The 16,543-nt window shown below is 41.5% G+C and overlaps 1 protein-coding gene across 6 annotated transcripts in view; it reads right to left on the reverse strand.

Annotated features, from left to right (window-relative positions):
• Positions 1-16,543, reverse strand: part of CFAP20DC (CFAP20 domain containing) — a 137,324-nt gene that overhangs the window by 43,475 nt on the left and 77,306 nt on the right. For all 6 annotated transcript variants that reach the window (XM_035106806.2, XM_035106802.2, XM_035106801.2 and 3 more), the window contains 2 exons: positions 15,414-15,733; positions 11,368-11,757 (listed from right to left, as the gene is read on the reverse strand). In XM_035106806.2, the coding sequence (XP_034962697.2) occupies positions 11,368-11,757; positions 15,414-15,733 (710 nt within the window). The remainder of the gene's footprint in view (positions 1-11,367; positions 11,758-15,413; positions 15,734-16,543) is intronic.

Raw genomic sequence — 16,543 nt, forward strand, 5'->3', positions numbered from 1 at the left:
GTCTGAGGAATTCTTTCATTTGTTTTAAAAAAAAGGAAAAAGGGGGACACTGTGGTGATGGCCAAGATCTGAACCAAGAGCTGTTATTCACAGAATCATAGAATTGTAGCGTTGGAAGGGACCCCAAGGGTCATGTAGTCAAGCCCCCTGCAATTACCCAGAAGTAAATCCCACTGAATCCAATGTGATTTACTCCCAAGCAAATGTGATGGGTTAGAATCAGTGAAGTTGCATGCACTTGTCAACAGAGGGCAACTTCCTTCTGTGTTGCAAAGACAACCAGATAAAGCAAGCTGCTAGCTTTCACAACAGTCTTTTCCTCACAAAAGCCCTCTCTAGCACCCTTTTCCCAGTTGAAACAGTAAGTTTTCAAAACAGAATTAAGTCTGATAAATTCACATAAATGTTTCTCCTCAAATTACAGAATCTCAGTTTCATTAAATGTCGGGTAGAGTTTGACCAAACTGCAGGAGGCAGTGGAAGATAGGAGTGCCTAGCATGCTCTGGTCCATGGGGTCATGAAGAGTCGGACACGACTAAACAACTAGACAACAACAACAAGAAACACAGCTGTATATATATAGCTGCAGCCACTCTGCACAAAAGCTTTATGGGAACTGCAGGTACCGTGTTTCTCCGAAAATAAGACACTGTCTTATTTCCAAAAAACAAAAAAACCACACTATGGCTTATTTTCAGGGGGTGTCTTATTTTTTTTCCTCCTCCTGCCGCGGCCGGCATTGCTGCTGCGCCTATCACTATGTCTTATTTTCGGGGTATGGCTTATATTCCTTGAATGCTTAAAAATCCTGCTACGTCTTATTTTATAGCTACGACTTATTTTTGGAGAAACAAGGTACCTACAGATCTATTCCCAAGCTCTAAAGGGGTCTGGTGTTCACACAGAAATTATGCAAGCAGGGGCTACCCTGTTTGCTTCAAATGATAAGGAAAACTTTCTACATGCATTTTATACAGATGGTATGGTAACAGGGAGAATACTATTCCCTTGGTACAACAGCTCTACTGGCTACCCATCTGTTTTTAGGCACAATTCAAAGTGCTTGTTATCACCTATAAAGCCCTACATGGCTTAGGTCCAAGCCATCTTAAAGATACTCATAAAAACCTGCCTGAGTTTTGAGATCTTCAGGGGAGGCCCTTCTCTCAGTCTCTCTATCCTCGCAGGCATGCTTGGTGGGGATGCTGGAGAGGGCCTTCTTGGTGGCTGCTCCCAGACTTTGGAACTCCCTCCCTACAAAAGCTAGACTGGCTCCCTCCCTGTCCTTCCACTGGCAGGTGAAGATTTTCTTGTTCCAACAGGTTTTTGGGAACTGATTGCTTTTAATGAAAGGGCTTGTGCCATGCTGTTTTTATTGTAATTTTGGTATGTTTTTAATATAATAATAATAATAATAATAATAATAATAATAATAATAATAATAATTTATTATTTATACCCCGCCCATCTGGCTGGGTTTTCCCAGCCACTCTGGGCAGCTTCCAACAGAAATATTAAAATACAATAATTTATTAAAGATTAAAAGCTTCCCTAAACAGGGCTGCCTTCAGATGTCCTCTAAAAGTCTGGTAGTTGTTTTTCTCTTTGACATCTGGTGGGAGGGTGTTCCACAGGGCGGGTGCCACTATCGAGAAGGCCCTCTGCCTGGTTCCCTGTAACTTGGCTTCTCGCAGCGAGGGAACCGCCAGAAGACCCTCGGCACTGGACCTCAGTGTCCAGGCAGAACGATGGAGGTGGAGACGCTCTTTCAGGTATACTGGACCGAGGCTGTTTAGGGCTTTAAAAGTCAGCACCAACACTTTGAATTGTGCTTGGAAACGTACTGGGAGCCAATGTAGGTCAATGCATATATTTTATGCATGTATGCAGTTTTAATTCTATTAATGTTTCATTGATTTTTAATGATGGTTTAAAAATGTTTTTCAGCAGTTCTTATTTTTATCTGTAAGCCGCCTTGATTCCTATCACGGGGAAAAGTAGGGTGTATATCACCACCACCACCACCACCATTGGCCCAGGGGTTTCACTGAACATCTGAGTGCTCTCTTTGCCCTATTGCACTCACAATAACAAGTGAAATTGGTGCAAAAACTCTTTCAAAGAAAGTGGTCAGCAATTCGGCTTTTAACACCCTAGACTGCACTTACGGCTCATGATGGCATCAGAAATCCATTCCCTTTTCAGCAGCTTCAGCCCTCACCAGGGTACATAAAAAAATCATGCCAAAGTGTTGAATGCTTCTAGGCCAAATTACATCCACCCTGAACATCATGGCTTATTAGTCTTGATAACTAGTTGTTAGTCACTGGCAGCTCAATCTTGAAAAAGGCTTTTAAAATAAACTGCCCCTCAGCTGCTTGAACAACAACAACAACAACTCAATCAACTGTCCACAACATGTGCCAGTTCTTTCATAATGTTAGTTTATTACTTGGATTACAGTAATACCTATAACATTCTAGGTACCTTCTACACATTCAGAAAGACAAAGTCTCCAAGCCTCCCTTAGGCATGCTTGAAAAACACACACAATCCATTTTGAAACCTTTTTTTTAGTGGGTGTGTACTTAAGCCTTTTGCATTTGACAATTCAAATAAGCCTGGTCCACTTACCCAACCTGAGAGTCAATCATGAACATTCTTTCAAAATGAACCCCCAGCTTGGACCACAACTTTCCTCCCCCTCTCCCTCTCTATATATATTCACTTAGAACCAATAATTAGTGTTCCTTTATATTGCAAAAAAGAGTAGGCTGAAAGAACTGAGGGACAGGGAGGAACTTAGAAATTCGTCATGTTGTTCTCTATTCTTTAACAGTCCAAATGTTAGCACACACTGTGAGCCTTTTTGATCACAAATAGCAATGTGCACTCAAGACTTTTAATCACAATATTGAAATTTAAAGAATGGTGTGAACATAGTACTTTGAGAGAGGGGAAAATACGGTATATGCCAGAGGGGAAAATATATGCCTGGCCAAAGTTCATTCTTCTATGATTTGAAGTGGCCAAGAAATGATTGGAGCATTGATTTGTACACAAAAAAGTTTTAAGACAGAGGCATATTATTTTGCAGGTCCTTTTGCTTTTTGGTTAATTGCATATCTTAAGGCCCTTTCTGTATTTTGTACAAGGATTAGCAGTTTCCCCCATGGAATATTTATGTTCTGTAAGGTCTAGACTTTAATGAAGCAAGCTATTGCCCTTTCCTTGACACCTGGGAATAAACCAGATGTAGTTTTGATCAACACAGCAAGCAAGTAGCCTTGCATCAACCAGGGCCAGCCCTACGGCCAGGCTGGGTGGCGCAGGGCACCACGGCGCCGGCCCGCCAGGAGGGCGCCGCGAGCTGCACCTGCTGGCCGGCCGGTCCGCCGCGCAGCTGCGCCCACGGCAACCGCGCTGTGCCTGCCCGCCCGCCCGCCGCACAGCAGCGCCTGTGGCAGCTGTGCTGCGCCCACCCGCCCACCGCGCTGGGAAATGGGGCGGGAGGGTGCCGGAGAGATCCGGCGCACCACGGCGCCAGGGCCGCTTAAGACGGCCCTGGCATCAACCTTTCCGCATGTGAGGCCAGACTCTCGGTAGCCATGTCGTAAAGGAGTTGGAGACCCACCAGTTGTTGTAACCTCCTCCTCTGCAAAGGTGTGTTGGGGAGGGGAGTGTCTGACAGCTGACTGCTCTTATCATGGGCTCAGTGCTCCTTTCTGTGTAAATTTGTTAGGGAAGTGATGTAAGCTAGGCTAAAAAAAAGTGTACAGGGTCGCTTCCCATTGGGGAGTGGAGGCTACCCCACACCAGCAGCTTCTGAGTCATCAGAAAAACCAACCCACCTACCTATTCCAAACCCTCCCAATCTGGATCCCCCCAGCCCAACTTCGCAAATGGCAGGGAAAATTACACTCTTTTATTTTCTCACATAAAAAACCAAGAATAAGCACCAAATATTTTCACCTCCCCACCTCAGCAGGATGGGGAATCCCCAACATGGAAACATATTACAACGCCAACCAAATACGCCATATAATCCCATACATATTAGAAGATGAGACAAAACAATGGGTACACCTAGAGAGGGACTCAATTGAAAATATCTGCACCACAGCATACCCATTCCTCCCGAACAAACTAAGGAAGATTCCCACAACACTCAACAAACCATGTTCAAAACTAGGAAAGCAGAAATAAGCAAACTTTCCCCAACCCCATCCCCACTAATCCCCCTGGCATGCCACCCATTATTCCATCATGCAGCACAAAATCTCCAGATAAAAACCTGGCAAACCAAAGGTTTACACTGCCTAATAGACTTCTATAAAACCAACAAACCTTTGTCAATACAAGAAATACAGGACAAACTAGAAGACATCCCAATGCCCTGGTTAGCACAACATCAATTACATGCCTTTCTAAATAACCCAACAGTAAAATCAGCAACAACTAGACCCCTGACGGCTTTTGAAAACCTCCTCCTAATGACAAAAGGACACGGCAAAGGAATGGTATCTGCAATATACCAAGATACTACTCCAAAATCCCACCAACCCCCTAGATACAATAAAAAGACAATGGGAGGATGACATAGGATATGAAATCAACCCTACCCAATGGAACAGAATGTGATCTAAACCCCCCTTTAAATCTGTATCAATGAAAAGAAAAGAACTCACCCTAAAACTCACCTACAGGTGGTACCTCACACCAAGAAAGCTAGCACTAATACTCCCTGGAACCTCACCAAAATGCTGGAGAGGATGCACTTCACATGTGGTGGGAATGCCCCAAAATTCAATTATTCTGGGCAACAACCATACAAGAAATATGTAAAATAACTGGACAAGTAATAGAAATTACCCCAGAATTGGCCCTACTGAACATCTTTCAAGATAATAATGCCCATTTAGACTACAAAGACCTCATAACTCACCTAATTTCAGCAACCAGGAGCGTCGTAACCAGGCATTGGAGAGACCTATCAGGAGTAGGCATGGACCAGTGGTACCAAGTAGTATGGGAAACAGCCTTACTAGAAAAACTAACCAACAAGCTGAAACTAGCACGGGGACAAATAGAAGAGGATGCCTTCACCCCGATATGGTTCACCTTTATCACACACGCAGCCCAACAAGATAATGACAAAAATTTACCACCAGCGTACAAATCAGTATGGCTAACCTGACCCAAAAATACCCACCCACCCCACTCACACATGAAAACAAAGACCATCTGTGACAAATTGAAACACTTTTGAAATGTTTATTTCTGTCCGGCTGGCAAAGAGTTAACCCACCTTTAGCCTGACTCTGATGGGGGCGGGACTGTGCCCGGTTTTAAAAAAAGGAGGGAGAGTCGGTTTGGTCAGTTAGGAGGGAGAGGGAGGAAGGTGTGGTGTGATGTTATGAGGTGGCTTGTTAGAAGACAGTGAAGAGGCTAGGACAACTTAAAGTTAAATGTTTGACTGAGTTTATTTTGTACAACTGGAACAAAGCTAATTAATAAATGACACGTTAAAGAATCACTTATGTTTTTAACACAATAAAACTTCATCTCTGTTTTTGCCAACAAGAGGTCCGTTTGTATTTTTCCAGCGAGGTACCAGGACTCACAGCCGTGGTGACTCAAGAGAGGGCCAAACTCACCTCAGGCAGGGAGGTGGTGGTTTGTGTCCTGAAGTTACATGGAGGAGGCTTAGAAGGGTAACCTGAGGTGCCAAGAAGTTGCCAGAGTGCCTAGGGCAAACTTCTACAGTGGGGGAATCCAACTGAGGGAGACCCTTTACAGGAGGCAAGAGGTTATTCCTGGGGGACAGCCTAGAGTTTCTTAAGGTACCAGGCCACGTAAGCTGGAAGGCTCTCCTTACTAAGAAACCCATCAGTAAAAGGGGTTGATTTTTGAGGCGGCAGGAGCAGAGGGTGGGTGTTTTCCCCTCTGGATTCCTGTGTCGCGGTGATAGTAAGGGAGAGTGGGACCAGGGTCGTCACACCATCAGAGCCAATCACAAATGAACAACCACACCCTTGGCCAACCCAAATCTCTCTCACCATCAAAAGAACACAAGTGAATAAAGGAGTACCAACACAAACAAAGCTGACATCAAGCCTTACATATATTAAGCAAAACAGAAACATCGTCACCTATTCTCACCCCCATCCACCCTCCCATCCCCTATCTACCTCGTTTTCCCTCTTTCTTCTTAGTGTCTTAACAAATGAAACTGATTTGCAAAAATGATACATGTTAAAATATGAGTGACACTGCACACACCTTTGTAATTCAATAAATCTTTAATAAAAAATATTTAAAAATAATAATCAGAAAAACCAACCCTATACAGAGGAGAGGAGATCTATCATGTTTAATAGCAGTTTAGGGGTGGAAAGACACTCCAACTAGTCTAATTCCATGCTTCAAAACAAGATAAGACAACCTGCCTCTTTATCTCCCTCTCTACCGCCAAATCAACATACACAACCTGGAGCTCAGTATGCTACAAGCAAAGACCAGATGCATACAGACTCTAATGCAATAGCTCCCCACGACTGCCAGTGGTGCAACTATGTACTGTAATTATAAATTTGGGTAGGGAACTGAATCTGGCCGGAGGTCACCTGGCTGTCACCTGCAACCAGGAATCACAGAGGCTTGGAAGCTGCACAGTCACCAGCTGCAAATGATGGGAGGCAGTGCAAGACACAGTCTGAGAGGTGCCTCCTTTAAACAATAAAAAACTATTGGAAAGTGAGAAAACCAAGCTTCCAAGATTTTGTGCTTTGCATTGGACAAGATCTCACCATACATTTTCTCAAAATATCTCTTGTGAACATTACTATTCTTGGCTAAATAAATAAATAAATGCCCCACTTTTCTTTTCTTGGTCAAATGTACAGTATCTGCATGTATAGTTATGTGGGCAATGGTGAAGGGGGCAGCTAGAAAGTATGCTATACTCAAAAGACCAGCTGCACAAGAGGAAGATGAGTAATATTGACCTTTATTTAGATTTGTCTCAGGCACAGGGTTGTAATCTGACATCTGAGATTACCTCTTAAGGGCTACTTCCTAGGAATACTTTGTAATGCTGCAACTTTAAAGGAAAGTAGAAATGCTTTGTTAGGTCACAATCCTGAGAACGTGACCCACCAACTTGATCCATGAAAATGCTCTCCTTGGTCTGTAATACAGCCCTAGTGTTCTATAGCCCCTTTATGTTTGGTGATATTTAAATAGGGATTTCCTAAAACGGATTTCAAACTGAAGTTCCTTTTTATTCTCAAAGGGTTTTCCGTGCAAAAAGTAATTTCACACGGCTCCCAAGATTCTTCTAAATGCAACACTTCGGCTGGCAATTAAAAGCTTATCTTGTCTTTCTGTATATCCTCTCCGTACGATAAGAAGCATTTTTATTAAGCTTTTAAAACATTCAATGGATTGACAAAACCTGTAATAAAAAGCCATTTTTCCTCAGTTTTTTCCCAGTTTAGAGATGCACATAATGACATTTGCATTCTCTTAGGTTCAAATGATTTACCCAGAATTGTTTAAATTTAGTTATACGTGCGGAAAAGTTTAATTACCAGCTATCTACTTGGTTGCAATATTACCCAGAGGGCTGCACTTCTTTCTTAATTAAAAAATATTTGAACTTAATAATAGAGAACTCTATTAAAACATGAATAAAACATTGCAAGCATGCAGGTCCTTAAAGTTTACTAAGTAGTTAGCAAATCAATTTCATTAAGAGTTGTTTGAGCATTTTTTCACTAGTCATGTACACGTGGGGATTAGCAGACTTCTTCACACCAAGTTTCCACTGCAAAAATTCCTTTGACATGAAACCCTACACATTAGGCCGTATCTACACCATCCTTTTGCCTTGCTCTGACAAAGGAGGGAATGGAAGAGGAGTTATCACAAGCTTGTAAATTGCAGGTTTCCTGGTGGTCGCCTGTAGCAAATGAAGTATCTCCTCAAGGTGAGACAGGAGAGAAACTTTTATAAATTAAGAACTTGCCTCACTGTTGGGTTCTTGAAGTCAGCTACACTCCATCCCTGACAAAATAAGGTGCTGTCCCTTTAAAACTGGCTTCTTTCTGTCTGCTTCGATCCAGTCCTCTATCATCTCCTAGGACTGTCTCAAATGAGTATGCTTTTGGGTAAAGGCTTCCCCTTTTTCGCAATATTACTACCAGACCACCAGGGGATGGATCTATTGGGCAGACCTCCCAGGTGTGCTGCTTCTCATTGCTTTCTACACTCTGGGCTACAAGAGTTAGGGTGAAGTGTACATAGGTCCACTGTTGTCTCACTCAGGTAACAGTTCTAGCCCACCATTTTCCTCTTCTGACCAAACTAGGCAAACTACAGACCCCTGGCAGTGTGATCCTGAGCCCTGAGTTATGAAGTACTTTGTAAAGCAGGGATAGTATGATATGACCCATCTCAGTGCCAAGCCTACTGTTGCAGCTATGCAGACTTCTTCGTGTCTCTGCTATTGAGTTTGTCTACATCAATTCCAGCCCAGAGACACAGTTCAGGCAACACAACCACTTTAGGAAATATTATGATTATATGGTGAGTTCTGCAAATTGGTTAGCATGCCAAGTAGCATTTTCAGTTTTGAATCCTGTCTTTTTATTTTCACGAATTTATTTCATAAAATTTATGTTGATTGATGGGAGTCCAATCACCTCTGGAGGGCCACATCCCCGATCAAGAAGGAAGCAGTGGCGTAAGTCACAGAACAGAGTCTGTATCTACAATTAGCACAGTTAGTGACTGGGCTTGCATGCATTAAACAAATACAGTCCACTAGAAAGGATTCTGAAGAGTCAAGAAACATTACAATAAAATTGTATATGCTGCACTGCAAGACATTTAACTGTCCAAAAAGTGTCAGAAGAATCTGACAGCTTAAGAGCGGCCACCTCTTAACACAACACACATTCCATTTTAAAACTCTCTATTCATAGCAGACTATTTAGCACATAAATTGAGTGAGGAAATCTTAACTGTTAAAAAAGGTACAAAGTATTGTCACCTTATTTGCAGTGGACTAATTTGTTCTTGCGTAACTGTTGCTGTAATGAGAGTACACAGTGGGGAAGGGAGTAAAACCACATGAGGGAGAAGAATCAATTTGATGGGCATGAGCATAGTCCCCAAAATAGCTTGGGGATTTGGTATATGACACTACCTTACTGTTAGCCTTCAATCATGTCATTTATTATTTTTCTGGATGGCTGCAGCGACACTATGAAGTGTAGAGACTAATGATCTCACGAGTTCGCCTGCAGATTGCTATTGAAAATCTGTCAATTTTCCTCTCCAGGATTTCAGTCGTCTAAACTGAACCTGCATTGGTAATTCAGACTTCAAAAGTTTGCCAGTGATTACAATAAACTTGCCCTGCTTGGAAGTCTGAGCTACCACCGTTTGTAATGAAAATTTCGAGTCATATTATTTCCCCCACCCTGGAACCCCCACTATGGTAGCAACTGGAAGACTAATTAGTCAGAAGAGTAGAACTGAAAAATAAGAACTGGTTTGGATCATCAGACTATCCAGGTCAGTGCAGTGCCCCCCATACATGCTCAATATGAGCAGCAGCCCATGGCAAGCTCATTAGGACAGAATAAAAAAATTCCTTCCAGCAGCACCTTAGAGACCAACTAAGTTTGTCATTGGTATGAGCTTTCGTATGCATGCACACTTCTTCAGATACATGCACACGAAAGCTCATACCAATGACAAACTTAGTTGGTCTCTAAGGTGCTGCTGGAAGAATTTTTTTTTTGTTTCGACTACGTCAGACCAACCCAGCTACCTATCTGTAACTATCACTAGGACAGAGGCAGCCAACATGGTGCTTCCTCCAAATGACATTGGACCACAACTTCCATCTACCCCGGCTAGCGTGCAGAATTGACAGGGACATAAACTGGCCCCCAGTTCACATTAAGGAAAAAGGAATCATGCTAGTGAGTCTGTTGCCCAGACTATAAAGTAACAAACCTGTTCAGTCATGATTTTCATTAATGACGGCTACGGAGGATGGGGGGAACCTACATGAGTGAGCCACTGAGTTAATTTGCATATTTGCACTGCACATGCAATGGACCAGGTAGTCTATTGGGTCCAACCTTCACAGGCTCACCAAAAATACATTCCCCTTAGCACAACTGCAAAATGTGTTACGTGATGGTCCTTTCAGAGCAGACAGTTCCAAGTGGCTCATACAAGGCAAGTGCCAAAAAATCCTTTCTGGGCCTGCCACTAATCCATGAACTGACGAGAAATTTATTCGCAGCCAAGAATCAGATGGCATTCAATCAGATGGTGAATGGCTTTTCCTTCATGCTCACCAAGGAGAGCAGGACATATAATCACCCACTCAACATCCCCTTTTCAATCATCACAGTTCCAAAAGCTGCAATGGCACAGAAGAGTCCCCAAGATCTTAGGGATATTTATTTGGTTGGATTCTGACCCAGGAAGACTCCAGCTAAGAGATAAAGCAAAAATCTGAGATACTTTCATAACTTTCTTGAAACTAAACAATTTTGTTTGTTTCTTCAACTGTTCCAGTGAGCTTTTCCCAGGCATTTACACCCCCTGTCTTGATTTACAAGCTATATTTATTATTGGCCAATTGGTATTCATTAGTTCTTCTACCCACATTCTTCTCTCACTGTCATCTTTGTAACAAATGTCAAACTACAATTGGACAGATTGCACTTATTCAATAGATAATTTTTTAAAAATTACCTCCAAATGTTCTAAACTTTTGTCAGTCTTTGACAAATCTTGGCATGTGGATTGTGGCATGTGGACAAGAGAAACTTTGTCTCTGTATTTTCTATCTTCAATACATTTGCTGTAACATTTTTTGAATTTGATTCAGCAGCCTATGGGCAAGCAACTTAAACCCGCATCTGGATAACGGTACATTAAATTGCTTCACAGGCCACATGTAGTCTATGGCTTATGCTGTTCATTCTTGATCTTAGGCGGGAATCCTAACCCACTTACATGGGAGTAAGTCCAATAAGAAGACATTTTTAGGACTGTACTGTTATCCAGTTGCTATTGATAGCCCTACCTGCCATGAATTTAGACTGCTCCTTTGTGACCTTGATTTGTTATTAATTTATCTTTGCTTCACAGATTTATCATGCTCTGTTATTGGTCACTGCCCCGTACTGTGCCAATGAGTTCAAATATATGAAACCAAGTTTGCATCACTAGGTGCAAAGTGGACATGCAGGGATACACAGAACCTGCAATACCCTCTTATTCAAACAATATATATAGAAAACCTTAATATTTTTTCCATGCTCCAAAACACTTACAGGAATTTGGACTATCAGATGTGAATTCTCCTGTGGGATTTCTTTGAGGGATTTTCTGCTGATGGAAGTTCTTAATGGACTGGTTGATGTACCCTTTGATACAAAAGATGCTTCCTTCCTGGGCACAGGCATGCTTCCTGTTGGGGACAAGCAGGAAGTCGGCAACAAGTTTCTTTGGATGCTATCTGCCTTTCCTGCCATCACAATGGAATCTTCTGCTGTTGGCGACAGTTCCTCACTGGTGTGTCTTGCATATTCTTTGTTTGTGCTGTTTTCTGGACTTCTGCATGTCATTTGGAGTGGGATCTCTTTGATAATTGCAAGTTCAGATGACCCTAATAATGAGGGGCTGGTCGGAGCCTCTTGTATAAATTCACTGTCGTTATCATCCTAGAATACAGAAAGACAACAAAATATGAATGATACGCGAATACTGCCTGTTTCACAATTTCTTACTATTTTTCTCATTCATCATAAATGCAGAGCATACACAAGAGAGAGGGTCGCGCCTCCCCACTGCTGACATGTGAAAGTCTGCCATATTCCTAACTTTTCTGTTTCAAGTGGCTTTTAGGGAGGCAAAGTAATACTTTTTTTTTTTAAAAAAAACAACAACCCTGCTTTAAATCTCCATTTTTGTACCCCAGGCTTTGTAAACCTTTGCTTTTTTCTGCATTCTCCCCTTCCCCGACAAGCTTCACACGCTTACACACAATGCTTAGATACATTCCTCATGGAGAGTTGCATCATTCCCCTTAGTAGGGACTTCAACAAGGCCTCTCTTTTCTACAGCTAAACACACTTTTATTTACCATATGGGGAAATACTGTAACATACACTAATATAATTTGGCAGATTGTATATACATCAATATCATATTCTGCAATGTCACATTTTAGCTGACATTTGCCCTCTACCTTCACACTACCCACCAATACACATTTCTATTTCTGCAACTCTCTCTTGTAGATTTTTTTATTTTTTATTTTTTAAAAAACCCTATTCAATCATGCACCAGTGCCAAAGCTTCAATAAAGTATGTCTGATTAACTGTAGCACGGCATATGTACACTGAAGAGACTGATTTCCCCAAGGATATGGCTCTTCTATTGCAGTGCCACATTCCTTGAAAGAAGATGCAGATGGGTATCTGGACAATAATTTCTGGATACAGAAAACTGATTGCTCTTGCGGAGTTGTAATTTCTAAAAGATCATTCTTGAGAGCCCACTTTGGAGCAGATGGGACCTAGTTCTTTGTATCCAGATCTTTAATGTTGAGAAGCCAGAGTTAACATGCTTTGTGAAGAGAAGACAGTCTTATTCATTTAAATGTGAATGAGAAGAGTGGGGAGAGCTTCATAGGGTGAGGGCTAAAATGCTGCACAATGTCATGGTAATGTAAATCCCATAGGTTTTTAAAGGGATCAACAGAAATTGTAACCTGAGGAGTACAATGAGGACGTGGGCCAAATCTTAACACTGACCCTGGTCCCCTCCCCCAGCAAAATAGGCAGATCTGGATCCCCTGAAGAGTAGGTCAGAGGGAGGCAAAGATGATGGTGCTGGGAGGTCGAGGGAAGCAAAGGCACTCTGTGGACAGTACCGGTAAGTTTTCCAAGTTGCTCATGCCAGTGAGCAAGCCATACAGAGAAGCTTATAAATGGGTCATGGTACCATCTGAATTGCTCTGGCCTACAGAAAAATTGCTCTTGGTTTCCCTGTAGTTCTCTTCTTCGGTCAAAGGCAGATGGTGGTAAACAGGGCAAATTCCACTGCCCCACCTTACGTCCAAAGCAAAATCATTTTCTGCACCTTCAGATGGCTGTTCCCCTGATCTAGCATTTTGCTTGTGTATGTCATTGCACAGATGATACGTCTGTTTACTTGGCTTGCCCCGTTCATTTTCAATGAATGGAAAACATTCTCCTTCTTTTAGGTAAGTCTACAGATCCAACTGCTTACCTAAAAGAAGGAGAAGCCAATAATGAAGCTGAACTTCAAAGCAGAGTTCAGAAATCTTTCTGTATTGGCCCCTGAACACAGATTGCACATTATTCATTTCACCTTTGTTTGGCACAGGACAGAGTTTTTGTTCATGTGTACAAGAATGTGAGTTTTGCCATTGATTTAAGTGTAGAAAATGGATGATTTGTGTCCAAGGGAAAATCCACACTGCATACCCATTCCAGTTTATTTTTATGTAGGAAATAAAGTAAACCAAAGTAAAACTTAAATGGGAAAGAGCAAAAATATCTATAAGAAGAAACATCATTATAATTCAGTCCTTTTCCTAATTAGTAACTAGTCTTATCTTTCTGGATTATAACTGGCAAAGGGAATATCTTGGTATTTGTAAAGAACTCCAAAAACAGAGACCAGATGATGGCCATGATTTAAGATTCAGTATGTCAACTTTACCTGGCTCAACCCTAAAATCATAGCATTGTAATATAACTAATGATACCTGTCAAATCTAAGGTGAAAAAATAACCAAGAGATACAGGAAGTTAGGGTTATATCTTTGGTTATATTTAGCATGCAAAATGCAATTTTCTCAGGGAGACATAATATTGCAAAAAAAAAAAGTTTTATCTTCCTAGCTGCAATAGAACTCTCTTGTACTTCTAAGTTAGTGGAAAGAGATTCAAATGATAAGAAATGATTTCCATAATTAAATAGGGAACAGTCTGGAATGTTAATAAAGGCAGAGAAACATAACGGTTGCCATAACAACCTGATGTAATGGCTGATTGACATGACAATCTGCTGAATTTTTAGTAATTATAGCAGCAGCTGATGTTTCCAGTTAAGTTATTGGTTCTTTTTCAGTCATCTTAGAGCTCAATATTTTTCATATTGCCAAAGCAGCAAAATCCTTCATTACACTCATGCAGGTGCTACCCATGTTAAGGGGTGAGTCTAAACAACCAGCATTTTTTGTTTGTTTTAAAAATCAGATTATTTTTTGGGGGGGTGGGGAAATCATGTTCTTCACATGCCACTGCACTGTGCACTCTCATCGGCAATGTATAATGCAAATCTAAAATAGAGAAATTATCTCTCTCTTTAAAGGTTTTAAAAAAGGGGGGTGCACCAACTAACAAGGAAACAAGTGCAAAAAGTCTGCACTATGCATCAGTTTAGTCCACGTGTGGCAGAAGTGTTGCACGTTTTTAACAAGGTGAAGACTAGAAAAAAAAACTGAAATTGATTGACCATTCAAGATAGGTGTTTATGAGGGTCAATAGACCGTGATAGCCTAGAATACATTTTCAATATGCATTTGCTCGCAACATTAGTACCGAGACAGTTTGGTAGCTATGTTAGGTATGCCACAAAGCAGTTTATATTAGATGCAATGTGGTGGTTGAACAGGCCAAAATATCAACATCACACAACGTTGTACAGGCACACAGTTGAGAGCAGGAGTAGATTAAGTTGCTTTCAAATCAGTTATCTTGTATTGATATGATTTCCATATACTGAAAATGCGTAGATGTTTCATTAAAAGTGTTCGGCTGAATAAAGGGTTCACTGTTATTTATATATTTCTACAGGAATGCCTCGATCCAGGCCTTGGCCACTGACTCCCTTATGTAGAGTTTCTCTACTGAAGAGGCTCTCACACATTTCCAGAGCTTCACTGTGGCAGGGGCAACACTCTGAGAAAGAAGACCCTGCACCTCGGATCAGTGATTTCTCATTCACAAATGGCATGTGCATGTGAGTGAACCTGATTACTTGCTAAGCTTTTCTCTTCCATCCCCACATCACCTCGTCATCTTGTTCCCTGATGAAATTTAGATTTTAAGCTCTTCAAGAGATCTGTTTTTGCTGATGTCACTGTTAAGTGTCAGTTCAATGCCTAGAGCAGCCAAGTGATCTCTCTCTCTCTAACACACACACACACACACACAACAATTTTTCTCTGAAAGGAGCTCCACTCCCACACAACAATTTATTCACGAGGAAGAATGACAGATGATAGTGCCAATGCCAGTTGAGTACAGTTACATCAAACCAACAACCACCGAAGTAACTCACCTCTTCATTGCTCTCATTTCCATAAAAGTCATCTTCCATCTGAGCTCCTCGCCAAACCCCACTGATCTCTTCTTTTAAATCCACAGAAAAGCTGCAGTTTTCTGATGACAGGTTCAAGGGCTTCCCGTGAGGTGCTGATCTAGGTTTTGAGGAATAGGTGAAAACATCCTCTCGTCGGTCTTCGGCTGCTTGCTTGTTTTCACATGCTTGAACATCACTCAATGCCAAGTTTAAAAAACTGTAAGATGTTTCACTATCCTTTAGCAACAGATTGGTGGAATCCAGTTGAGAAGTTTCTTTATCAGGGAATATCCACTCATCTGTAAATAAAGGGGGGAGAGAAGCAACACAGATGGTAACTGTTTCTATATAAAATTTATCTTTCAGGAAGGCAAACATTGAGTGCTGCTTGAGAAATAAAATGGAGATTGTCAAAAGTCATAAAAAGAAGCTATAACAATACTACTACTACAGAATATAAGTGGATGTCTTAAACGAAGGATGGGGAACCTATGGCTCTCTGGGTGTTCTTGACCCACAACTGAACATCATACATCATTTCTAGTCATATTGAACCTGGTGTTAGTACTGCATAATGCAGGACGCAGTTATTTGTTGAAGCATTTCCTCACTTATCAACTGATCTAGACCCTGCAGTCAGTGGTGTGCAGGGCTCTTCTCATTGCCCCACGGGTAGGCAGCATTTACTGTATAGTGGTACATGATAGTCTCTGTTATACCCTGACTTTGGAAATCTCCAACTCTTGGAGAGACAGATGGGGACAACTTTACTGGGCGTCCATTGCCAAGTTAAGACACATTTGATCTCCTGAACTTTTGGAGAAAATTAATCGGTGCTGCCTAACATTCCTGGTTGTTCTGTGTTTTATTAAAGAGTTGATTCATTACTGTATTTTATCGTGGCTTCATGCCAAATGTTGTTGTACCATATATAGTGAAATCTAGGTCTAGAAATCTGGTAAATAAATTAATAAATTAATATCTTCTGTGCACAAAGTATATGGTCAGCTAGAAAGTTATTTCCCTCCACATCGGTCCCAGCTTTGGCCTGTTACCTCTTGTTCCACCACACCCACCCTGTGTCCATAAACAAACCCCTTCCTCTGCAC

This window comes from Zootoca vivipara, chromosome 2 (assembly GCF_963506605.1).
Source record: "Zootoca vivipara chromosome 2, rZooViv1.1, whole genome shotgun sequence".
NCBI classification, from domain to species: Eukaryota; Metazoa; Chordata; class Lepidosauria; order Squamata; family Lacertidae; genus Zootoca; species Zootoca vivipara.